The sequence below is a fragment of the Eleutherodactylus coqui genome, chromosome 4 (assembly GCF_035609145.1).
Source record: "Eleutherodactylus coqui strain aEleCoq1 chromosome 4, aEleCoq1.hap1, whole genome shotgun sequence".
Taxonomy (NCBI): Eukaryota; Metazoa; Chordata; class Amphibia; order Anura; family Eleutherodactylidae; genus Eleutherodactylus; species Eleutherodactylus coqui.
In genome coordinates, this window is record NC_089840.1 from 145851781 (window position 1) to 145878886 (window position 27106).

Sequence of the window (27106 nt, forward strand, 5' to 3'; positions counted from 1 at the left end):
GATTTTAGTTTTTTAAATTCTTTTTTATACTTATAGGGGTAAAAAAAATAAAAAAATTTTTTTTTTTGCGCCATTTCTAACTTTTCTTTACACTTTTTATATCCCTGTCGGGGACCTAAGCCATAGCTGCTGTGATAAAGCATTGCAGGACTTCTGTCCAGCAATGCCTTAGCGCTTGTATTAGCAATCACAGCAGGGCGCCTGCAGCTGCCATGGCAACCCGTTGGCCGTCCGCAATTAAATTGCGGGAGTCTGATGACGTCACTAAGGCAGCGCGCTCCCTCTGTGAGCCCTTCAGATGGCGCGATCTACATAGATTGCAACATGTAAGGGGTTAACAGCGGGGATCGCTGTCCTTATGCACCACCGCTGTTGTCACAGGAGGCTGGTTATCAGTCACAGCCAGCTATCACATGGCGCTAGATCTCTTCTGACCTCGCGCTATCCACATGACGTAAGATGAGGTCATGTTGTGTTAAGTACCCCGCTGCCATGACGCAACTTAAGTCATAAGGCGTTAAAGGGTTAATATCATTTTCACTAGTGGTATCATTGCTAATAGACCCAAAACTTACAACACCATGACATAACTTCAAACCTGTTCTCTGGCAAGCTCGCTATCCCAATCCAACCCGCTATTTTACATCAATGTCTACACCAAGTGTTCATAGCAATGTGAATGATTTATGACCATGTAATGTCCCAGGCCTGATCCATTGTAACTAGGTCTACTCTCTGGCTTCATTTGGATCAACATTGGGTTAATAGGCTGAACTTATATACTAAGTGGTGGAGGGGTCCCAAGTGCAGGACAACCTTCCATGATGGTCATTTCACTAATGGGATGTATGGAAATGGGAAGTCTTTGTCGCCTTCATTTTTTAAGAGAAACCAATCAAATCAGAATTATGTCAACAGTTTAAAACGGTTTTTATTAACCATGTTCTTATCAAATTTGTTAATGAGTAATACGATTTGATATGTTCTTTACTTCCTCAATAAAAAAGTTAAAAAATACATTTTTAAAAATTGTATTATTGCATCATAAAATGATGAAGTATAAAAATACTACAATGTACCCTGTTATTATGCGGACATAACCCCAACCCACCACATCCAATAAAGTAAGACAAAAGCTTTCCCCTCCTCTCTCAACATCGTATTTTACTATTCAACAAGTGCCTGAATGGATTGAACAGACTGCAGGGACGCCACATTGTGGGATACAACAACCCTTCATGACGTCCATTTAACTTAATGAGGAATACGGAAAGAAGTTGTATGAAATGTCTCTTAGACAATGAAAACCACCCATCACACCGGATGTTGTCAACTTACTTCTGTAGTTGCAGTTATTGAAAGGACAAATGTTGGAATGGTTGAGCAGCTGAGATTGAGGAGACGACCCTGAAATGCAGAATATAGTTAATAGACAGAACACGCTTGAACTAAACAGTGAATGATTTGTCTACATTATGGTAAAACTTCACTGATAAAAATTCTTCTGCACACAATTGTGTGCATCTGTAGTTGACGACAGTGGTTTGAGAAATCTCATATGGGGATCAACCGCCGTGGCTGCCCAGTACTTTAAAGATCTTACCAAACAGCCTACACTTTGAAAAGCTTTGTTGAAGAAAAAAGTATTTCACATAATGCAAAGTCCAAAAAGCATTGCAAGATGGTGCCAGGTAAAATTACTGCTGTATCATATCCATAATTATACTACATAGAATTGATTGAGCAGTTTCTGTATTGCCCACAGAGTTCCATGAAGCTTCTCAAAATTAGAGGGTGTCCTACCAGTAGGAAATAGATATTCCAAAAAGTTTAAGAGTAAATCTGCTTAATTTACGCTGCCTTCACAACAGCGAGAAAATTGCGCGGGATTTGTCCTTTGTGAGACGCACAAATTTTGCACTAATATGAACCCCATTCTGTTGAATGTGGTCCTGCACATGAGCGATGTTTTCCTGCATGGCACCGTGATGCAATGGTCTGTAGGGAACACATCGCATCACGTTCTATCACAGCCACGACAGAGGATAGCCTCTTTCCCGAAGTGATGTGAGGCTGTTTTGACATGACAACGCCTGGCATCCTTTGACATCCTTTACATGATGGGAAGCGTGATGTAGGGGCGGGATTCACCTTAGGCAGAGCGCTTACCTCTGCCAGTAGAACTATCCTTTTTCCATCTGGCCAGATTACATGATCCACTTGAGATCTGATCCGTTCCCATGTAAGCTCAGGTGTGCGTAAACTGGCCTGAAAAGAAAGTTAAACAGTGAAAATAGGACAGAAATAGTCTTACGATTGTATTGAGCCCACTTTGGCTACTTTAAATTCTAGGACACTTAAATGTAGACCATTTCAATAACTGGTTACACTCAGTTCCGGACTACACTCACAGGCTTCTTATATTTGAAGTCAATGGACTTTTACCTACCTTGTGAAAAAAGGAATGAGCACTGAATACCCAGCGTAGGTAGAATCTACTATGCAGAATTTTGGCATCTGAACAAGACAGTACTTGGCATCATGCGTTTGGGAGATGGAAAATGCAGTGACTTTCAAGGAAGGGGCAAACACAAGCTAGGGATGACTTTGGGAGACTCAACTCTAAAACAGAAGTTACACTTTGAAAAATGAAGTGCTTTGTTCTTTAGCCCATATATTTATAGTATGTGGATTGTCTACTGGGAAAATAAGTTTTCTACTTTTTTCCTCTCAAGTTTTAAAGCAGACTTCTATGAGAATAACCAATATTGAGCCGCCACAAATATGTTATTATTTTCAATCGAGTTTTTATCTGTTATTCAGTCTATTATTTATGTACATAGTGGCAGAAGGTGTATTAAAGCTCATATCATATTTCATCAAAGAGCAGTCTTACAAACAAATTCAAAGAGGTCCATTCGAGTTTCTGGAAGCCTACATATATGAACTATCACAAAATAACATTTAAAATCAATGATCTATTGAAAGAACAGTTAATGGGTTAATTCCCAGACAGTTCTATATGAATACTTTTTTTTAATTTTTTTTATAGTAAACTATGTGTTGCTAGTTGTTGTGCATGTCACCTTATAATAATGATATCATAAAATAACAATGATATCATATTACTATTAATAATAATATTGTGCTTACTACATCGATCTCCGTATTAGAGTGTCCCATATTACATACAATGCAACCATTCTTCATACGGTCAAGATGCTCCCGCATAACCACATTTTTGTTACCTATGGACCAAAGTAAGGAAGATCACAAGGTTTAGTGGAAAATAAATACTAGCACCTCCTCTCAAAAACTGCCAATGCAACTTGTCCATTTCCTCAGTTTAAAAGCTGTCTGCATGTCTACTGCTTATGGGATTTCATGGTCTATACCTAAAAATCCCAAATGTCACATATCTGGTTACCTGTACAAGTGATGACCAAATCCACTTGTCTTATAACTTCATTGAGTTTCACCACACGAAAACCTTCCATGCTGCAATAGAGAGAAAAGTGGAGTACTAAGACTATGAAAATACGAAGGGGTATAAATGATCTGCATACACTGAGTTTATCACTAAGGTGGCTGTCCAGCTCAGAAAACTCCCTTTTCATACACCCATTAGGTAATTCTAGGTAAATAGCGGTGGTTCAGGATTCTCATTGCTTCAGCAAAGTGGAGAGTATTATAGTATGTAAAGGCTGAAAAAAAGACCTCCTTCCATTCAATTCAGCTTATTACCTCCAATGTGGATCCAGAAAAAGGGGGAAAAAAAAAGCAATGAGGCAGAAGACAATTTTCCTAATTCAAGGGGGAAAAAAAATTATTTTCCAACTCCAATCTAGCAAATCAGAATAATCCCTGAATCACCGACCTTTCTGAGTAATCAGTGATATAACATGTAATATTGTATCACCCAAGGCGTCCAGGCCCCGCTTATACTCTAATCGAGTTCGCCATTACCGCATCCTCAGGCAGAGAGTTCCACAGTCTCACTGCTCTTACGGCAAATAACTCCCTTCTATGTTGTGTAGAAACCTTCTTTCCTCTAGACGTAGAGAGCGCCCCCTTGTAGCAGTCCTGGGTATAATAGATGATGAGAGAGATCTCTGTATTGTCCCCCGATATATCTATACATAGTCATTAGATTGCTCGCTTGTTACAGTCCTGGGTATAAATAGATGATGGTAAACATCTCTGTATTGACCCCTGATATATCTATGAATTGTATAAGACCAGATATATCACTGGAGGGCAAGATGACCAGACTCACGGATTTTGGCCATGTAATGCGAACAGAGTCGCTAGAAATATCTATAATGCTTGGACAGATCAATGGCAAAAGAAGACCTGGCCGCCAAAGGACATGATGGCTGATACTGTCAAAGCTGATACTGACATGGATATCACACAAGTGAAAGAAGCAGTTCAAAACCGAAAAACATGGAGGGAGCTCGCCTTTAGGGTCACCAAGGGTCGTGAATGACTAAACGGCTAACAACATATCTATACATAGGTATTAGAGCGCCCCTCAGCCGTCTTTTTTCTAAACTAAACAACCCCAATTTTGATATTTATCACTTTAGTTGCCCGACTTTGTGCCCGCTCAAGCTCCGATATGTCCTTCTTGAGTACCGATGCCAAAACAGTCCATAAAATTCCATGTGTGGTCTGACCAGTGACTTGAAAAGAGGAAGAACAATGTTCTCGTCATCTGACCCTAGACCTCTTTTGATGCCCCCCATGATCCTATCTGCCTTGGCAGCAGCTGCCTGACACTGGTTGCTCCAGTTAAGCTTACAGTCAACTAAAGTCCTTTTTCATGTCAGTTTTGCCCAGTGGTAGTTCCAAAGAACATCTCTCTCCTGACACTTATTGCTAGATAAACGAACATTTTCTCAAAGTACAGACTGCCCAATGTGGAGAATCCCTAAAACACATGAACTGAACTATCAAAGTGACTTCCATGGTAGGTATGTAAGTTATCCCCTTTAAAATTGGGTAGGAGAGAGTTGAAGTTTGAAACTTTAAAGCCAAACTGCAAGAACTAGATCTATGACTATATCTATGACTTCAGTTATAGAATATATCACACTGTATAGGATACAAGAGATGCAGGTAAATTGTACAAAAACTACCTTTCTAGCCTTCAAAATAATGTAAGTTATTGATATAATTTTGACTGTCCACCACTTCTTACCAAGCCTGCAGAGCACAGATGGGGTCAATCTCTGTGATGTGCACAATGGCACCCAACGCCTTCAGAGCTGCACAACATCCTTTTCCAACCTGTACGGGTTAAACAATACAACATGGACATATTCTTGGGTGAATGTATTTTCCATCAACCAGACAGCAACACTTAATCCCCCCCCTTAAATTATTGAGGATCTATTTATTACTACTAACCATAATTCACACATGGTATTGCTATCTATATGCATTAATCTAGTTGATTCCCCCATTGGGCAACTTTGGCAGGGTAATTCTTTTTAAAGCTTTCTATCCAGACTGAATCAGATTGTTCACCCCATCTGGATCTTCTCAAGAGTGCCTTATACAACTTATGGTCCAATGTAGCAATATGCAAGCAGATTTATGAAAACTTGAGATGGAAAATCTCTCTACATGGATCTGTACACATTTCTGGAACAGCCTCAATCAGTACAGAAATCTCATCTAACATGCTATATGTATGGGCATCCGATTTAGGGTGGCTTTACTTGAAATGTAACTGAAATCTGAAAGCAGGACCCAAATTGGTTAGAAAGTGTGTAAAACCTGCAGCGCAGAAAATCGCTGTTGGTCCAAGCTCAGCCTTCCAATGTGAACTTCCTACACACATCTATGACATGTTAGAAGATCAGTATGGATTTTGCTTCTTAGGCTATGTTCACAAGGGGCGGCTATGGTGCAGAATGTCCACTGTGGAAATGGCATTCTGTGGCATTTATAGTAGCAGCAAAGTGGAGGAGATTTTGAAAATGTCATCACAAGCTGCGGAAATAACTTGCACAAAACCTGTGCGAAAATTGACATGCAGAACAGAATTCAATTCCACAGCATGTCAATTTTACTGCTGTTTCCGCTGCAGAATTCGCCTCTTCTCAATAAGGGGGTGAATATCACACAGGAATATGCGATAAAACCTGCAGCACAATGTGCAAGGTTAGAGGCAGGCTTACAGCTGCCGATCTGCTGCAGAATGTGGGTTGCGGAAATTCTGCTGCTAATCAGCCCCCTCCGTGTAGACCCATTATTAGGGTTTATTCATACTTTTGGGTACACTACATTTCGTAACTGCATCAATAGTGGTTTAGTAATAAAAATCAATGTGGGAACAGTTGGAATCCTGTTTTAATGATCGATGGGGGTCTGAATAGTTGGACCCCCATGATCACAAATATCCCGTATCCTGTGGGTAGAGAATAACGTTCGATCTTAGTCTAACCAATTTAAAGGGGTTGTTTCAAGTGCTTTTATAGGCTGCATATTTATAGGCAGCCCCAGCCTGTTTATGAGACGCCAAGGCTGCTGCAGCCAATAAGAGAGCTCAGCGATTGATCACCGAGCCCTGCCCTTGGCTGCAGCAGTCCAAGACGTTCTGTAAACCGAGAAGTGTTGTGGGAGATGACAGTATGTACCAGTTAATTACTTTACTACATGAAGAACAAGGTTTTAATAAACAAAAAAAAGAAACACTACTCGGACAATCACCTTTAAGGTACACTCACAAGTAGCGATGGAGTTGTGGCTGAAAGTCACATCAAAACTACACCTGAAAACCATATGTGGTTGTCCTGCCACAATGCTGTAATTAGCCATGTGGATTTTACAGGTAACATGTAAAAATACCAATGAGTCACAGATCAGCTGTATAGACAAGCAAGAACATAGTATGTCTCTCAGACAAGTTCCATAAATTCTCCCGATATACATTATGTGTAATTCTACCCCTAATTTCTCATCCACTATATGAACTCTGTAACCCCAATCTCTTATTAAATTCCATGAACATAATCCATAATCATAACCGACAACATGATGTGTTTGGGTCCCATGCACACAGCCGTATTCTGGATCCCTGTCACGCAGACCTCTGTATGGCACCCAGGAATGATATACACCTGCGACTTTCAATGAACTCTCAATATTTTGAATATCAATACATGTCTGAAATCAGCACCAGATATTAGTTAAAATAGTAATTTATTTTATGTCAATAAACTGGATTCCGCCTCATTACTCACCTCTCCGTATCCGCACACGACAACTTGCTTTCCACCAAACATGACATCTGTACTTCTTTTTAGACTGCAGAAAGGAAAAAAAAATCACTAAAAAAATTATAGATCTAAGTATTAGGATGAAGCAGAGCAAGTGAACTATGTGCTGCATGTTCTGTAATATGTTATTTTATATGTGTTTTTCCATAGGACCGTGGATACATTTACAGGGGTTGTGAACATGTATCTAGCTTCATACAGTACGCCTATGGCCATCAGTCGTTATCATAGGGGAAATGACCCTGCAATGACTGATCGCTAGGATGTCCTTCAATTAGTGAGCTATTATAGTGGACTATGGAAAATCTACATATCCAATACAAACAGGATTAACATACGACTCAACTATTTGATGATCAAGAGATTTCTTACTAAATTACTTTCTTGTTGATTACACCATAATTTATAAATAAATTGAAACATATTCAGGCTCAGAGAGATTTATCACATACTACAATCTTTGTAAAAAAATAAATAAAACTCCCACCCCACCTGAAATTGTGGTCATTTTGCTGAGAACTCGATCTGCAGTTTCATCTCAGGCAGATATGTAAATGGTGTGATTAGATGAACAGTCTTGCCACCTGAGACCCTAAAAGTGGTTCCCCCTTGTCCTATAAAAGGCTCTCAGAGGCTCCTTATGTGTAATGACCTCTTCTTCCGCTTGTGTAGAGCTTGTTGATCACTAGACGCAGAGAAGAGATTTCACCCAGTTACCAGAGTCTGAGAGGGGCACATTCTTGGAATGTAAGAAGCTGGACGGTTGTATGGACAAATTGTCCCCCATCTGGGCCGTTCTGACCAGACTGTTAGGAGGTGTTGGGACCAGTGGATGCGTGATGGCTCACAAGGTGACCGGGCTCAGGATGTCCCCGACAGACTACCAGTAGAGAGGATCTTCTGATGGTCCAGCAAGCACCAGCAGCTCCAACTGTTTCATTGTCCGCCATCCAGAGAAAGGTGGCGCCATCGTAACACTTCTGTGTCTGCCAGAACCATTTCCAGTCACTTGGCTGAAGGACATTTGGTCCCACGACACCCATTACGTGTTAGGCCTCTGACACCCAACCACTGTCGCCTCTGTTTGCAGTGGTGTTATGAATGAGGATACTTGACTGTTCTGGAGTGGAAGGGTGTCACAGGAATGCCTCCACAACATTGTCACACTTCCGTGGTTGACCAGTCGCCAGATTTATCACCAATAGAACATGTATGGGACCATCTAGGACACCAACTTCGACAGCCCACAAGTTTACATAATTTAGAGGCTCAGTTAAAGCAAATGTGGAGAAATATGCGGCAGATTACCATACAGAACCTGTATGTCTCCATGCCCGCCTGTATCACATCTTATATCCAAGCTAGAGGTGGTACCATATGGTACTACAGCCTCCCTACAAGGGTTCAGTTCTCCACAATAACTGATACTTTTGCTCGGATATTGTAATCAATTACCTATATCAATGTTACAATCACACAGAACGCTTCCTTCCATCCGGCAACTTCTTCTAGGGAAGGATGTTACTGACAATGAGTGTAATATACTTTATATCTATCCATCCATCCATCCATCGCCTGCTAAATAAGTATAATAAGCAAGTATAATAAGATATCTCCCGAAAATAAGATCCTGTCTTATTATTAATTTTTGCCCCAAAAGAGGCACCAGGCCTTATTTTTGGTGGACATCTTATTATACTTACATAGCAGGCTCGGTCCACGTCCCTGAGCCGTGGTATTGATTGGCTAATTCATAAATCCCACCTCCACAACACGATGGCTGTGATTGGTTCTCGAGCAGTGCTCAGCCAATCAGAGCCATCACTTCGTGGAGGTAGGAATTTATGAATCCCGTAACCAGGAAGCAATCGTCTTTGGACGGCTGAGGACTGTAGGAAGCATGCTGGAGCTCCGGAGAGCAGCGGGAGGGACGTGGACCGAGCCCGCTAGGTAATTATTTACAGGGTGTGGCTTACATTTCAAGCCTCCCTGAAAATCCTGAAGAATATATAATTTATATTACACACACACTCCCGCTAGGGCGACCCTCCACGCGGAAATTCCACTTGAATTTTTAAAACCGAGACTAAGCAGCAAAGAGGATGAGCTTTGCAAAAATCTCAGACACAGACTACCGACAATCTGCTGCTGACAAGCTGCGTGGAAACTGACATTCGGAGCAGAATTCAAATCCACAACATGTCAACTTTGGCGCAGTTTCAGCTGTGGAACACAGGCTGAAAAGCCGCTTCAAAACCTACGCCAAATGTTCTAAAGCAGCCTTTCTGCTGTGAAAAGCTCACAGAATTTCCGTGCAGTCCCGCTGCAGACATTCCACGAGATTTCCGTCCCGTGTGATCCCAGACTTAGGATAACAGCAAGGCAATAAGTGTATGCCAGGTGACTCAGGAAGAAAGCATATGTCTCTACGAGCTCAAATCTGTGCTAGCCTTTGTTCATAGCCTCATGTTACAATGAACTCAGAGGAATGTACAGCCCAAATAGGGACCCACCGTGTTCTGGGAATATAGATGTGTGTATAAATGCAAACCTTCATAAAACATGCCGAAAAATAATACCGGAATACCTTATCTAATAATGCAGGATTAAATCTGTATGAAAATTCAAGACTTTGACATATAAACGGTTGAGCAAAATAATCAATAAGTCTCGCGATTATGCAATGTTCTCCTCCAGTCCTCTCTAATCGAGGAGGATGGAAAGCTGTGCAATAAGATATGTACCAGCGCCATCACTGAAAATTGTATAGATACTGCTGTTGCTTATTCAATGTACATGTTGAATTTTGAACTGTTCTAACTGACATATATTCCATACATGATATTTATGTATTACTAGATTCCATAGGTGTCATATTGGCAGAAACATGGTTATTCTTCTATATGTGTGTGTTCTTAAGGCATTCTCAGAAAGAAAAAAAAAGGCATGTTCCATCACATTCGTCTTACCCATCCAGGATTGATTCACGACAGCAATATAAATTGTCAAATTTCTGCTTGGTGACAGAGTCATTCACATTCATGGCAGGAACACACAGCTTTCCAGCTTTGGAGAGCTGATACAAGCTGTAACAATACATAAATGTGCATGAAGTACATAAACGTTATCTCGTTTACTGTATTTACAAGGTATAAAAATGTCTGCAAATAAATGATCTAACAAACACGCACTTTTAAAAGGGGTCTCTGAGTTTTTGGAAATTAAGTTTGAAGAGGTTGTCCTCTTTAGTCCATGTTTTTTTTGTTAGCGTCCCAATGTTCACAAAAGGCACACCTAACCACCAGCCACATTCAGTGGGGAGCTCCACGCCAAGTTTTCAATAGCCCAGCAATGCCACCAGAAGGGGAAAGGAGGCATTACACAGCGCCTTCTGAAATCAATCAACTGCCATGCAGTGTATGCATGTGCTGCTTACTTCAGAGCAAGAGATCCTGTAGCAGCTTAGGCTCCTACATGGAGGCAACCCCCTAGATTAATTTACCAATCCCTTTTCCTAAACTATAAAAACTTCCTTTACACCAGGGTCGTCATTAGCCCTGGACATCGGAGACTCATGCCCCATGAGAGGCCACTTTCACGCAAGTCAGAGAGGAGGAGAGTAGAACTCCTCCCTCCCCTCTCAAGTATGAAGCAAGCTATGTGCAAAGTAGAGGAAAGCCTACAAACTGCACCGCCCAGGAGGAGCTAGTTGTCCATCTACCCCCGCTGCAGAGTGACATGTCCTGTGTCCAGCGGATGTAATCTGCAGGCTACTTACAAAATCTTTCAATGTTGAAAAATCCTAGATATTTGGCTGGTGCATACATCAGCAGTAGACAACCCCCTGAGAAGTGAAGAAGGGGAGAGGAGTGGCCACGCAGGGAAAGAACACAGCCTTGCGATGTGGAAATTGGCAAGGATTGCCAATAAGCGAGAAGTGCCGGCTAATCGTGTCTCAATGGGGTGTACATACTTCCTTGTCTTAGAGGAGACCTAGGTATCCAATCTGTTATGCCTGAGTGGACCCATCGTTCTACATGGGTTCCCCAGATGGGGTCTCTGAAGTACTTTACCATCAGGCAGAGTGTGGAGGTATACCTGGCTAGGAATGTATGAGGACTCCATACAGAGGCAGTCAGCAGCCGCACACATACTTCAGGACTCCAAAAGCGGGCTCAGACTGCCTTCATATCCCGAACATCAGTGTTACGGCATGTTAGGCAAATTCCCTATGGATTTTTCAGAAATTAAAAAAACAAAACCTTTTTGCCGCGATTTGGCTGAGTCTTCACACACAGATTAGTCAGATTTAATCTGAATGGAGCTAGTCTGTGCAGGCTTCGTGGCAATTATTAATTTAGTGGGTTTTTAAACCTGCAGCACATTTACCATTTCACACTATTTTTTTTTCGGAGCATATGATTGGCGTATAACATATCCCATTCACTTCTATTGTAGGCTGAATACTAGCCAACTCGGTGAGTATTTAGTCACACCTTATTCTTAATATAACCCTGAACGTGCAAGCATGGTGTGTTATGGAAAATAAGCTTACCGATGTACCCCGGTCACACTCTCCTCCACAATACCACGGATCTTTTTATAAACATTTGGGTATTTCTTGTAGACCCAATGAGTTAAATCTCCTCCATCATCCAAGATCTAAGGAAAAAGGAAGCTACTAGTGATGAGAGGTTTTACCATTGTGTTCATTAGAAGTATTAAAAAAGTCTAAGGGGTTCTTAAATAAAAAGAAGTTTCTAACTCCCAAGTACCATGTTTGGCTGCCAACTGTCACCATTCACAGAGCGATCAATGCACCACCAAAAATCATCTTCTGATTCTCCTTTCCATGCGAACACTGCAACACCTACCAAATTATGGGAAAAGAAATACACTGATTCATTATGGCAAACAAAGGCAAGAATAACAAAACGAGAAAAATAATAAGCATTTTCATGTTGGTCTGTTTTATATAAAATACAATGGTCTCCCAACTTATAGTGGCCCCAGGCTGCAATACTCACAATCTGCTACGGAAAAGTATGTAGTATTTCCACAAAAGAGACAGATTTCAGCAGCTGCGGCTACCTCTGTCACCTCGAAAGTCTTCACGTTCTCAGTGCGCCCTGTCACTCGGTGGCTTCTAGTGACCATAAGGTTGCATCACCTGATCAGCTGCGCTGCGCTAACTAGAGGCTGTGGGGTACCAGGTGACAAGTTATGATGCCAGTGCAAAGACCCCCAAGGTGAGGGGGAGCACTGTGGCTGCTGAAATCTGTCTTTTGTCGATATATTGGAGAATTTTCCCGTAGCAGATTGTGATTATTGCAGACCGAGGCTATTATAAGACAGATTAACATGAGAATGCTTATTATCAGCTGCGGATATGGAAGTAATAACGGCATAGATAGAAGTAATATCAAGAAATGGCGTCACTTTGGAAATTTCTACCAGCTGTTACACATACAGTATGGTGTAGATAGCACATTGAAAACTTATTTTTTAGAACTTGTATGAAATAATTAACACCCTTGTGGCTTCATTTTACCAAAAACAAAAATATATCTATATTTTAACCTTTAACTCCTTCCCTCCACCACCAGTTTTGGCCTTCAGATGAAAATCTGATGCATACCCTCCCTTAGACTTGTATAGGAGAGTGCATGAACTGGACTCTGAAAAGAGACAGATTTTCATTCGGTGCGTTGACATCACAAGCAGGCCCTGCAGGAACCAGGTGAGTACACATCACCTGGTTCCCTGTTACCTGCCCTAACAACACCACAACTTAGTTTATGGTGTATTAGGCAGGTGACAGGTTCCCTTTAAGTATTACAAGATTCTTAATACATTTGTCACACAATTGGCAGCACCTTTGTGCCTCAGACTGAAACCTACACCAACTACATTCAGCCATAGATTTCAACTGTAATTTACGCCAGCTTCTGTGAGTGGTAAAAGTATGGGAACCTCAGCTTTCAGTATCTGATGTGACCCCCTCTTTCGTGCGGTAATAACTGTATCTAAACATTTTCAGTAATTGTTGATTAGTCCTGCATGTCAACTTGGAGAAATTTTAGCCTATTCCTCCATACTTTGCGAGTTCCCTCCCCTGAACGGCTCGCTTCAGGCCTTTCCACAACATTTCTGTAGGATTAAGGTCAAGACTTCATTTGGTCTTCCAAAACTTTAACTTTATTCCTCTTTATCCATTCTTTTGTACAACGTCTTGTGTGCTTTGGGTCGTTGTCTTGCTGCATGACCCACGTTCTCTTGGGATTCTTCTCACGGATAGAAAGTCTTGACATTTCCTTCAGAATTTTCTGGTATAATTCAAAATTCATTGTTCTATTAATGTTGACAAGCTGTCCTGGCCCAGATGCAACAAAACAGGCCCAAACCGTGATACTAACACCAACATGTTTCGCAGATGGAGGAGTCTTCATGTTGTAATTCAGCGGTTTTCTTTCTCTAAACATAAGGCTTCTGATTTAAGCCATAAAGCTCTATTTTGGTCTTATCCTTCCACAAAAACATTGTTCCAATAGCCTTATGGCTTGTTAGGTGAACTTTAGTGAACTGCAGATGGGCAGAAATGTTCTTCTCGAAAGCAGCGGCTTTCTCCTTGCGATCCTGCCATGCACACCATGGTTATGCAGTCTTGCTAGTGGTGGAGTCATTAACATTAGCTAATGTGAGAAAGGCCTGTAGTTTAGCTTAGAGGTCATCTGGGGTTCCTTTGTGACCTCATGGACTATTATATACCTTGCTTTTGGCATGATCTTTGTTGGTCGACCACACCTGGGGATGGTAATAATGGTCCTGATTTTCCTCCATTTGTACACAATCTGTCTGACTGTGGATTGGTTGAGTCCAAACTCTTTAGACATGGTTTTGTAACCTTTTCCAGTCTGATGAGCATCAACAACTTTTCTCCTGAGGTCTTCAGAAATCTCCTTTGTTCGTGCCATGACTTCTACAAACATGTTGTGAAGATCAGACTTTGATAGATCCCGGTTCAGAAAATAAAACAGGTTGCCCTTTCACACCCAATTGTCATCCCAGTGATTGAGAACACTTGACTGTAATTTCACCTTCAAATTATTTGCAAATCCTAAAAGGTTCACATACTTTTGCCACTCAGACGTGTGATATTGGATCATAATCTTCAATATATAAATAAAGTTTAATATTTTTAACTCATTTGTTAGATTTGGTTCTCTTTATCTACTTTTAGGATTTGTGTGAAAATTTGATGTAGTTTTAAGCCTCATGTCCACGGGGAAAATCAGGCCCGCTACGGATTCTCCATGTAGAATCCGTAGCGGGTCCCTCCTGCCCCGCGGACATGAGCGCTGAAAATAGGAATAAATGAGAATAAACTCACCTCCCATCCGCTCCGTTTCTTCTCTTCGCTGCGGCGTCATCTTCTCTCGTCGCAGCCGGATCTTCTTTCTTCGGCTCGGCGGATGTGCATGATGACGTCGGTGACGTGCCCCGCGCATGCGCCGGGCCGAAGCAAAATGATCCGGCCGCGACTGAGAGAAGATGGCGCCGAAGAGAAGAACCGGAGCGTGTAAGTAAAATATGATTTTTGTCTCCCGCGGATCCGGACGGCTTCCATAGGCTTCAATAGAAGCCCGCGGGAGCCGTCCCCGCGGGAGACCCGCATGAAAATGGAGCATGGTCCAGATTTTTTCATGCTCCATTTTTTTTAAAATCACTTTTATTGACGATCCGTGGGTATTTATCTACCCGCGGGTGGTCAATGCATCCCTATGGGGTGCGGATCCGCGCGCGGGAGAAGAGTTAAAATCCGCTGCGGATTTTAATTCTTATTTTCCCCGTGGACATGAGGCCTTAGGTGAAATATAAGCAGAAATATGGAAAATTCTGAAAGGTGCACTAAACTTTCAAGCACCATTTCAATAGTAAATCCAACAGGCCACACCCCCTAGCACTAGGCCCCACCCATTTAAAGGGGGGGGGGGGGAGTGTTGAGGTCTGGCATAAAAGTCAGTTTTGGCACTTGCATCAGAATTATAGTGTGAAAATGTTGTCATTTGGGTGCAAGATGCTTAACCCTTTCCAATCTAATTTGTATCCTGTTTTTTCCTAGGGGGCTTACTCTTTTTCTGCCATTATACAATGGCGCTATCTGCTGGCTAAAGCTAAGATAAGAGGACAGCAGCACCAAGTTAGACATAGCCTTCAGGTGTGAGGTGCGGGTACTGTGTGCAAGCTTCGCTGGTCACCACTCCTGGAACCACACTGTAGATCAAACGTAGAGAAAAGGCACAGCACCACCAGTACTCCAAAATATGCTGTTTTATTCAATCCATATAAAATGGGGCAGCAACGTTTCAACTTCAACGGAGTCTTTTTCAAGCTGACCCACACTACAAACATCATAGTACTGGCCAGTACTGCATAAGGTGACACGTTGGATAGGCTCTGACAGCAGAAAGGCTGGCAATATACAGTAAGAGAACCCTGACGGACCCCAACATCAGAGCTGTACAGCCCTAAATCATAACGTCTTTAGACGTCAGACAGTGGTACATTTAAAAATGTATACATTTTTTAAAAAGTTAAAATTTCCAAAATGTGAATTAGTTAGTAACATTCACCACAGGTCTACTTTATTCTGCCAACCTTTTGTAAGTGTCCTTTTATTTATATTTTGGAATACAGAAGGCTTGTAAAAGTAATTAAAATTAAAGTCTAAAACCTATTTTTCAAGCAGCCATTTCAGTTATGAAGTGACTTTGAGTGGCCTATATATTAGAAGCAACCATAAAAATCACTCAAATTTAAAAACAACAGCCGTCAAAACAACTAAAAATTAACTTTAGCGCAAATATCAATGGGACTTTCTAAAGTTAAAAACGCACTGCACAAAAATTGCAAAGCACAAACTTGTGATGCGTTTTTAACATTAGAAATCCCATTGACAGTCGAGTGAAAAATAAAAAGCAGCAATATCATGTTTAAAAAAATGCGCAAGAAAAATGCAAGTGGGAATTCACCCTAGCACAGCAGAACTTAGCAGAGAAACAAAACTCAACAAAAAATGTATTAATCCAATTCTGCAGTTTATAGAAATATCCCAAATGGGGCGCTAGTGTACAACAGAATTCAAATACAGGTTTCAGAAATGAAGCAGCAGCATGTGGATTTTGGGATGCTATGCTGCCACTATATGCAGTATCCTCCGGTACCAGTACAGTGAGACCCCCTCCCCCCCCCAAAAGAGACTCCATATTAGACCTACCCTCTCCTCAAAGGATTTATCAAGGAGCGTAGTTAACAAATTGTACCCACCGTATGGGGTCAAAATATTAACGATGGGCTGTGAAAATGAAAATGTACAAGTTTTCCAGAAACACACGGGTCTGTCACCAAATTTTTCATTTATGCAAGGGGTGACGGAAGCAACAAAATTTTCTACCCAATTTCTCCCAGGTAAGAAAATGCCCAATATGTGGACATAAATTGCTGCTTTGGCACATGTCAAGGGTAAGACGAGGAGCATGCAGTGTGGCTTTGCTTTTAATTCCTGGTCATTGTAACAAGGCTTGTATAAAAAGTCTGACTTTGGCTTGAAGGAATGCTGCCTTTCAATAGGTGGCACTGTGGAGGATTTATTCCATCTCCCTTATTTGCATATTACCCAGAGGAGCGTGCATGGCCATTTGAGTCTCCTCACTCACAGTATATATAGTTGCTCTCCCTAAGAAGAAAATATAGCGTTTCTGATCCCTGCCCAGGCCTCTCACTAGCAAAGCCAGACTCCTACTGTACACTGATGAAGGGCAAAAACCCTGAAACAGCTGTATGTACATGGAGTCTGGCTTTGCTTTTAATTCCTGGTCATTGTAACAAGGCTTGTATAAAAAGTCTGACTTTGGCTTGAAGGAATGCTGCCTTTCAATAGGTGGCGCTGTGAAGGATTTATTCCATTTCCCTTATTTGCATATTACCCAGCGGAGCGTGCATGGCCATTTGAGTCTCCTCACTCACTGTATATATAGTTGCTCTCCCTAAGGAGAAAAGATAGCGTTTCTGACTGCATGATTCTAAACAGGAAACTGCTCAGCAACATGCAGAAGTGGGAAATGAGTTTTTGCCGAACTCATCTTTCTTCATGAATTCTGCAAGATACACTTGAAGCAAATCCTTACATTTACTCCAGTAAGACTCTATGTGTTGGTTGCAGCACCAGTTGGAGAAACCAATCAAAATTTTGGATCACTGTGATTGACACGATCATGACTGAAATGCAGTGCCAGTTGAATATGGTTGCAGGCGGCCCTGGAATCACTGCGCACCGTCAAACCTGGGAGCACCACATGTCAAATAATAGGAAAGAGGGTTTTAGCACTTCTGTCAGGAACAACTTCCATATACCCAACAGATAGCTTTGTTGCCGTGGCCACAATCCCAAAGACCCGCATTTCGTGAATTGGAACACGACCGCGATGATACTTTATTGTTTGACTAAAAGAAGACTTGTCAACTTGAACATAATGACCGGGGCTCCCGAGCGCCAACGATAATACATACTACATACTAAAATGTAAAAGTTATAGACGCCACATATGGAGGGTTTAGTTCTTCCAGTCAGTCATGCAGCTTGTTTTTCTGACCAGGCTATAAAAACACAAAAGCACTATACGTACAGGCAAGATCGATGTACCTGTAGCACAACATTTTCTTGAAAAGGGACATGCCATAGGCCAGCTGCGGTTCCACATTATTGATGCGGTACCCCCTCTATATAGGGGTGGTGATAGGGAGAAAAAAAAAATTAAAATATCTGGAATGCAAATGGATCTTTGAACTGAATACACTCCATCCGCTAGGTCTGAATTTAGAGTATAATCCTCTGCAGTTTGTATAGACTCACTAGTCTTTTGCCAGTTATGTTATTTCTTGATTTTAATTGCACTTTTTATATGTTTTTGACAGGACCCCTGTAACGCGATATCGGGAGATGGGCAGTGGCAGTTCACCATTGATTAAACCCCCTAGTGACGGAGCTTTTGCTTTTTTCCATTTTTGTTTTTTCCTCCTCCCTTTTAAAAAATTGTAGCTCCTTTATTTATCCACAGACGTCGCTGTATTTTATGGGTCAGTACAATTACTACGATACCAAACTTATATAGTTTTTTTTTTTTGCTGTACTACTTCTATTTTTTGTTAAGAAATTATTTTCTGCGTCCATTTTCTGCGCACAACAACTCTTATTTTTCTGTCGACGTAGTTGTGTGAGGGTTCATTTAGTGCGGTATGTCCAGTCATTTCCGTTGGTACCATTTTTGGTACCAACAATTGCCTTTTTGATCGCTTTTTATTACATTTTTTCTCAGAGACAGGGTGACCAAAAAAGTGCATTTCTAGCGTTATTTTTTTTTCGGACCACGTTCACCATGCAGGGTAAATAATACATTACTTTGATAGATCGGACTTTTACGGACACAGCGATACCAAACATGTATTTTTGGTTTATTGTTTTGATTTTTTTATTGCAAATATGGCAAAAGGTTTTTTTTTTTAACTATTACTTTTAAAAAAAATAATTACTAAAACTTTATTGATCTTATTTTTACACTTTCTTTTAGTCCTAGAGGACTACAACCAGCGATGCTTTGAGCGCTCCTGCAGTGTGACGTAATGCTATAGCATTACATCATACTGTTTTTTGACAGGCAGTCTATCAAGCCACCCCACAGGGATGGCTTGATAGGCAGTCTGCTAAGGCAGCCCTGGGGCCTTTTAGAAGGCCCCTGGCTGCCATGACAGCTGCACGGCTCCCCCGATCTTACCGTGGGGGGGCCATACGGGACCCCCGAACAATGTTCGGGGGATTTAAAGGGTTAATAGCCGCGATCGGCCAATTGCGGCTATTGCCCGCAGGTGTCAGCTGAAATAAACAGCTGACGCCCGCGCTGTATGGAGGGAGATAGCGGCGCTATCTCCCTCCATACACGTTCTGCAACAGCAGGACATAAAAACATTATAGGGCCGTCACTAAGGGGTTAAAGAGGAAGACATGATTACATCTTGATAAGACGTCTTATGAATTTGCTATATCCTTTGATAGCCGTCCTATGCTGCTAATTACTATAATAAATAATTCTTTCTGCATGAGACATATGAGGTTTTTCTATATATATATATATATATACATATATATATACATACATACATACATATATACACAGTGGGGTTGTTTCATTAGAATTTATTCAATATATCTATGGCAAACATAGTGAGGTGCCTTTCAGAAGGCCCCCGGCTGCCATGACACCTGCACCTCCTTTGCCTCATGACGAAACTGGCTGTGTGTAGACTAACTCCACTTTATGGAGTGGTCATGGTAATGAAAGGCTGCTATATAGAAGCCTTTGGATGGTAGACAGATAGTGGACATGCCGTGATGCATGTGACTCATGTCACGTGTGATCTGTGGGTATTGGTGCCGTGATGCCTTTGTATCACGAGATACATTATTGTAGACTCGCGCGGCTATAGTGAAGAGGGCCGCGCCCGTAGTGCATTGATATCGGGCAGGTTACGTAGGGATGGCCATGCGCACTATAGGCTGTGGTTGATGATGTTCATTATCCATCGCGAGAGGCTTAGTAATCTCGCGCATGCGCACTAGGAACGGGATCCCCTGCATTGGACCATAATACACGCTGTAGCCACTCTCGACACCACATTTGTCACAGGGATCCAACGATTGCACCTGGCCACAGGTGCAGTCCTGTCATTTTAATTAATCGTTAATTGTTTGTTGCATCTGATTGGTGTATGTTTTATATAAAGTCTATGATGTTTGTAGTGTGGGTCAGCTTGAAAAAGACTCCGTTGGAGTTGAAACGTTGCTGCCCCATTTTATATGGATTGAATAAAACAGCATATTTTGGAGTACTGGTGGTGCTCTGCCTTTTCTCTACGTTTGATCTACAGTGTGGTTCCAGGAGTGGTGACCAGCGAAGCTTGCACACAGTACCCGCACCTCACACCTGAAGGCTATGTCTAACTTGGTGCTGCTGTCCTCTTATCTTTTGAGAGGACTGTTTTTCCGAGATCGGCAATGTGGAGCCCCTTCTTCAGAGCGATGTGTGACTTTCCAAAGAAAGAGCCCTTACTGATGGATCCCCACGATGATACAAGATCTTCTTATTACACTCCCAAGAATATCCATCAGAACTTTGGCGATGAGAGATCCAACACAGAGGTTGATAGCACTTGTCACAGTCCAGGTTGTTTGTAAGTAAATAGCGCTGTCTCCTGCACTCGGTCACATCTGTGTTCTTTCATACCAGCTGTAATAGACTGGAGCGTCTTCTCAAAGAAATGTTAATCCATTTTAATTTGAAGTTATAGTAAGAATGTCCTTTGTTGCCCATAGCAACCAATCAGAGCTAATTTTACCAGAGCTCATTAATATATGAAAGCTGAGCTCTGCTTGGTTGCTATAACATAGCTAGATAAATCTTCCCCACTGTCACCGAGGAAGCAGCAGGGGACATAGTCTTCACTTGTTCAATCAGGGGGACATAATCTTCACTTGATCAAGAAAATTCTGTACAGCCATCATTTGATAAGTGTATCTGTACGAACTAAGAATACATTACATTTAATTTCTTCACCTAATTTTCCAAACTGCTAAAGATCAATAACTTCCATTTACTTAAACGAAAAAAGCAAACTACTAGGGGTGACTGAAAAGTTCTCGGCCCACCCATGAAATACTTCTCCTAGCCGAATGTTAGTTTAGCAACTAATAGTACAATCCTTTGCTAGGTTACATACCAAACTTTTCATTAATATCTTTTTTGCTTCAGATATTGGAGTTTGAAGTGTCCGAGGTGTACACATCTTGAAAAATGGAAAAAAAGAGCAAATGTGCGGTCATCAAATACCTGCTGAAAAAGGGCATGAGTGCACAGGAGATCCATAATGACATGATGGAAACATTAGAGGAGGATTCCTCTTCCTATTCCACTGTAAAAAAAAATGGGTGGCGGAATTCAAGCGGGGCAACATCTCTGTCCAGGATGCACCTCGCAGTGAAAGACCGGTAACGGTCAGTACGGAGGAAAACGTCACTGCAATCAAGGATATCATCATGGCAGACTGGCGTGTGACAGAACGCTACATTGCTGAAAGAGTGGGCATATCTCAGGAACGCGTTGGACACATCATAAGAGTTGTACTTGACATGCACAAGGTCTCATGCTGATGGGTCCCAAGAATGTTGACAGCAGAAAACAAACACCAGAGACACATCATGTCCGCCGAAAACCTGATCCTTTTTGAGGCAGATCCTGTGACACTTCTCAAACGTTTTGTGACAATGGATGAAGCATGGGTTCACCACTTTCAACCCATAACCAAGGTTCAATCGAAACAGTGGAAACACCCCTCCTCACTCATCCCCAAGAAGTTCAAGTCAGTCCCATCAGCTGGCAAGTTGATGGTCTCTGTTTTTTGGGATTCGAGGGGTGTTATTCTGGCTGAATACCTCAAAAAAAGGTGAAACAGTGAATGGAGCATATAATGCTGCTCAACTAATGCGTTTGACGGGGGCTATCAGAGTGAAACGCGTCTGGATGTTGACAAAACGAATGCACTTTCATCAGGACAATGCACCCGCGCACACATCCGCCATTGCGATGTCTGCCATCGAGTCCTGTGGCTTCGAACTGCTTTGGCACCCACCCTTTTCCCCCCGATATGGCCCCCTCTGACTTTCATCTCTTCCCTAAGCTCAAGAAACATCTAGCTGGAACCCATTTTCGATCACATAATGACGTCATGGCTGCGGTGGAGGACTTTTTTGCCATGCAGGAAGAAACATTCTACAAGGAGGGTATAATGGGCCTGGCAAAAGTGTGTGGCTCTAAAAGGGGACTATGTTGAAAAGTAGCCATAAACATTTGGACTACTGACAACCTTTATTGGGTGGGCTGAGAACTTTTCAGTCACCCCTCATATACTTTAAGAAAAGAAAAATCAAGGGAAAGCTAAATGGCAAAATGTGCCAACAAAGATTAAGTGTTCACATTATCACAATGCCTCATTAAATACTCCTATAAATTAGTGAAGGTCAGGATTTCCCCACATGCATAAGCCAAAAAGCTGGGTTATTAAACGACCACAATATCCTTCATGCAAACAAGACAAGCCTCAACAGTGTGCACATAACAATGTGAGCCCTGTTCTGCTTCATTCTCCTTCCAGAAGTTTAACAGGAGAGTTCAGGTAACTATCATCACACTGCAGCATCGGGTGTCCCTGGAAGCATTTATTACACATTTAGTAAGGTGCTATTCGGTTGTGTGGCTGGGACCTGTGGTTCTACAGGTTTCAATGAGCACACCTTCCCAGGTGAGGGTTAATTGAGCTGGCTGGGTGTGGTATTCTCCAGCCAATCCCCCCTGGTCTGCTGCACATAAATACCAGCTTCTCTTGCAACAGAATGCTGGCCATTTTATCATGTTTATGCACTCTCTATTAATTCCACTCTGTGCTTGGTGTTGTGCATGTCTAGTCTACAGTCTCTCTCACCTTCCCTGAGGACGGTCTGGACACCTGAAGTCCCCGTTGCACTCCATTGGGTTTCCCTCTTTTGTTGGCCATGTCTAAACGTTTGTCTCTCCGCCAATAAAAAGTTGAAATCTCCCAGGACTCCCTCTGGATTTGGAGGAGTCCTGCATGCACATAGGGCTCCTCAACAAAGTTAGTCATATTCTTCACTAGACTCGTATCGTTTATACCATCCTAAGTGCATAGAAGCGCAGGGTTCTTTTCTACTTTCTCCACTGTGCTCTTGACCAAGGTTCTCCCACCTGCGTGTTTCACCCCCAGATACTCTCCCTTTGGACTAGGGATCTTGCCCTTCTGGATATTTTATCATGCCCTCCCGAAACTGACGGTGTGGATACCTGTTCTCTGACACACCAGTTAAGTCCCCTCTCTTTCACTCATGTATTTATGATCCTTTAGCCACAAATACAGGAATCCTGTAGTTTCTAGTGCTAGTCTGCTGACTCTCTCATTTGTGTAGATTTTCAGACACCAGGTGTGAACAATCCTGGTCTGCAAGTTGGTGCGAGCTGTGTCTTGCCCTGCTGTGGATCGTTACTATCCAGGAATAGGTAGGCCCCTAGGTGCAGCGCGGCGTAATCCTTATCGGGATGGTTGTCCTGCTTGCAGGCAGGTTTTCATGTGGTGGTTGTCCTGTTAGAGTAGGGATATGTTATGTCTGCCCGTCAGACCAGTTCACAGGCCTATCTTGATGTTCATTATGCATTTTGTGTGTGCTTATGGCGTTTGTGTGAACGCCGTATTGCGTCCACGCTGAGGCTTGGTGCCCTAGTGTTGCGCGGATGTAACAGGTACCTTCACAAGGGACGACTGTTGGGTGCACAACTACCCGACAGCTGTCTAGCAGATTATCGCTCCTGAGCTTTCACACAGGAGCGATAGTTGTGCAGAGAATGAAGACTAGGCGGCCAAAGATCTCTTCCAGCTGCCCACCTGCATTCACTGCAAACAGGCAGTTGTTCATATATGAATGGCTGCCTGTTCACACAGCCCGATAGTCGCTTGGTTGTAGGTGAACTAAAAACCAAGCAACTCCGACAAGTGATCGATTTCTTGCTCAGTGCCCTGTAGGTGGCTGTGTTTACAGGACGACTATCACCTGAAATCGAGGGTTTTTTTCCAGTGATGATTTTGGCAATGATTGCCCATGTGAAAGTACCTTTATACAAAAGGGGTTTTCCACAATGGTGAAGAGCCTGTGTTGATCCAATCTGCAGGGAGCGATTTGTACAAGCTAAAGATGTGTGTACCTTAGAAGTAGTACCTTAGGGTAATGTGGCGCAAGATTAAAGAGACTGTCGTCATCTTTTTGCACCCGTCTCTGACAGGAACACATGATAGTGACAGTCATGCTGATTACAGTGACAAGTCTTCTGTGTGTACCTTGCAATAGTTTAAGAGAATCGTCCATTAGTAGCAGCACACACAGAGGACTACAAGAAGTAGCCCTCAATGTTAATGAGCTGGAGCCCTGGAGCCACTGATTTGACAGCTGTCTGCCTATTGCTGTGCATAGAGCGATAACCCTTAATCAGTGGCTGGAGGGCGGGGCTAGTAGCAGCAGCTCATGAATATTGAGGACTAGTCCTCTATGTATGGCTGCTATAACAAATCCAAGTTTCTCCCAAACTACTGTACAGAAGTATACAGCAGATATATCACCATCGTCAGTGTACCTGCCACTGCCCTATGCTGCCCCCCTGCAAGCTGACTCCCCTCTTAATAAATCAGGCATAGTGCCCCGAAACACTCTGTCCAATCATAGAGAGAACTGTGCAACCATACAGTTATGACTGCAAGGTCTTCTATCGCCTCCCTGCATTACTTTTTACGATCAGTGCAGGAAGGAAAAAGGAGGATACAGTCATGGCAGCGCTGGAGCCTGGAGAGGTACCACTGGACCCCAGTATGCAGAATTAACCTTTCCATTGCTCTCCATCAGGGATCCTTACATTAACTCCCACACTGCTCTACACACCAAGGATACGGATATAAACTCCTACACTTCCTTAGGGCTCATGTCCACGGGCAAAATGAGATTTAAAATCCGCAGCGGATCTCCCGCGCGCGGATCCGCACCCCATAGGGATGCATTGACCACCCGCGGGTAGATAAATACCCGCGGATCGTCAATAAAAGGGATTTTTAAAAAAATGGAGCATGAAAAAATCTGGACCATGCTCCATTTTCGTGCGGGTCTCCCTAAAATAGGAATTTCAAGGATTTACTCACCCGCAGCGGGCCGCGAAGCTCTTCTCTTCCTCACGGCCGCATCTCCCTTGCTTCGGCTCGGCGGATGTGCCCGGCGCATGCGCGCGGCACGTCGACGACGTGCCGGCGACGTGCCGCCGGCGTAAGGAATTCATCCGCCGGCCGAAAAAGAAGATCCGGCCGTGAGGAAGAGCAGAGCTTCGCCGCCCGCTACGCATAGGTAAATTCCTTTTTATTTGTATTTTCAGCGCTCACGTCCGCGGGGCAGGAGGGACCCGCTGCAGATTCTACATGTAGAATCCGTAGCGGGCCCGATTTTCCCCGTGGACATGAGGCCTTAGGGTGGACACTCTCTAGCGATATTTTCTTTCTTGCGCTGCGAGAGCACGAGAAAACTCTCGCCTCGCAACGCAAGAAAGATGCTGGAATAGAACCGGCATATCGCTAGTGCTTTCAATGGGGCCAGCGGCAGCAGCGCTAGCCCCATTGAAAACATAGGGACCGCGGGGATGAAGGAATCCTCTGCCACAGCTGTGGCAGAAGTCCACTGCATTCTATCCCACTGCTTTCAATGGGATCAGCATTTTTTTACCACTTATTGATGATTATCGGGGAAGGGCTTATATTTCAAGCCCTTACCCAATAATCATACTGTGGGGCTTGACAGAAACCAGTGCTTTCAATGGGATCGGCAGCAGTGCCGATCCCATTGAAAGCAAGGGGATAGCATGCAGTGTACTTCTGCCACAGCTGTGACAGCTGTGGCAGAGGATTCCTTCCGGTCCCCGCGGGGATGACGGGGATGAAGGAAACTCCTGCCACAGCTGTCATAGCTGTGGCAAAAGGCCGCGGCATTTTCCATCTCTTTTCAATGGGGCCAGCGCTGCCGCCGCTGGCCCCATTGAAAAGACTGGCGATGTCCCGGGGTGATGCCAGTTTTTTCTCGCACTGCGCTGTGAGACTTTTCCTTTACTCTCACAGCGCAGTGGAGAAAGTATCGCCAGTGGGTGTCCACCCTTAGACCACTAAGGATGCTTAAATTAACCACCATTCACCTAGACTACCAAGGATTCCATCTACTTCTTCAGGGATTCTAATATTAACCCTTTCACTGCCCTAAACTATAAGGAATGCTGATATGCCTTTACTGCCATAAGCCACTAGGCATACAGACCCCTTTACTGCTCTGGACCACCAGACATGCAGATAATCTTCACTGTGCTGGGCCTGGATACTGTTTGGCTCTGTACATTTGGCTGCTTTATTAAGGTGCCACATTCATATTTGTTAGATATGGTTTTGTATTGCCAAGCTTAGAGGGCACAGAGCCCATGTCTGTAACTGCCCCACTCACTAGCTATGAAGGTTTAGAGAGAACATTGCAGTGATGCAGCTGAAAGTCAGTAGCAGGTCACAACTGGGAACACACGTTGCATGGCAGTACTGGCACCTGTCCAAGCTGAACTTTTCCACCAGGACCCAAGGGGCTTTGGCTGCCTCCCTGAAAACATCAAGTCTATTTATGAATGAGAATTACATAATTTTAAAGGGTTTGTCTGAAACTGGACAATGCTTCTTTTGTTTTTCCTTGCATCCCCCTCCTTGGCTAGATTAGGTCCTATCTTGATCAACCCCTTTAGCTACACTACTGTGTCATTGCATAGTTAGGCTATAAGACTAGAGTGCTGATTTCTGTTATGTCACAGTCATGAGCTTCAAGTATTTGTCACAATGAGCTATTATACAGTCAGGGCTTTCAGTCAAGACCACATTAATTATACTTAGTGGATGCCTTCTGAAGCAAGAACTCTCAGTCCTGTAAGAATGTATCTGAAGTATCTAACAGTTTAGACAGTTTTCTGCAGCAAATCACTAAAAATAATAAGACACGTGATCACTATTTAAATCCCTCGCCACTACAGGTCTGACAAATTGGTCTTTATATACTAGGCCACAGCAATGAAGTCCCATCCATGCCC

At 42.9% G+C, this 27106-nt stretch overlaps 1 protein-coding gene across 3 annotated transcripts in view; it reads right to left on the minus strand.

The window, feature by feature from the left end:
• Window positions 1–27106, minus strand: part of AHCYL1 (adenosylhomocysteinase like 1) — a 62992-nt gene that overhangs the window by 9976 nt on the left and 25910 nt on the right. For all 3 annotated transcript variants that reach the window (XM_066600247.1, XM_066600246.1, XM_066600248.1), the window contains exons 6-14: window positions 12065–12159; window positions 11845–11951; window positions 10259–10375; window positions 7254–7317; window positions 5204–5292; window positions 3428–3498; window positions 3154–3248; window positions 2170–2268; window positions 1339–1407 (exon numbers count right to left, since the gene is read on the minus strand). In XM_066600247.1, the coding sequence (XP_066456344.1) occupies window positions 1339–1407; window positions 2170–2268; window positions 3154–3248; window positions 3428–3498; window positions 5204–5292; window positions 7254–7317; window positions 10259–10375; window positions 11845–11951; window positions 12065–12159 (806 nt within the window). The remainder of the gene's footprint in view (window positions 1–1338; window positions 1408–2169; window positions 2269–3153; window positions 3249–3427; window positions 3499–5203; window positions 5293–7253; window positions 7318–10258; window positions 10376–11844; window positions 11952–12064; window positions 12160–27106) is intronic.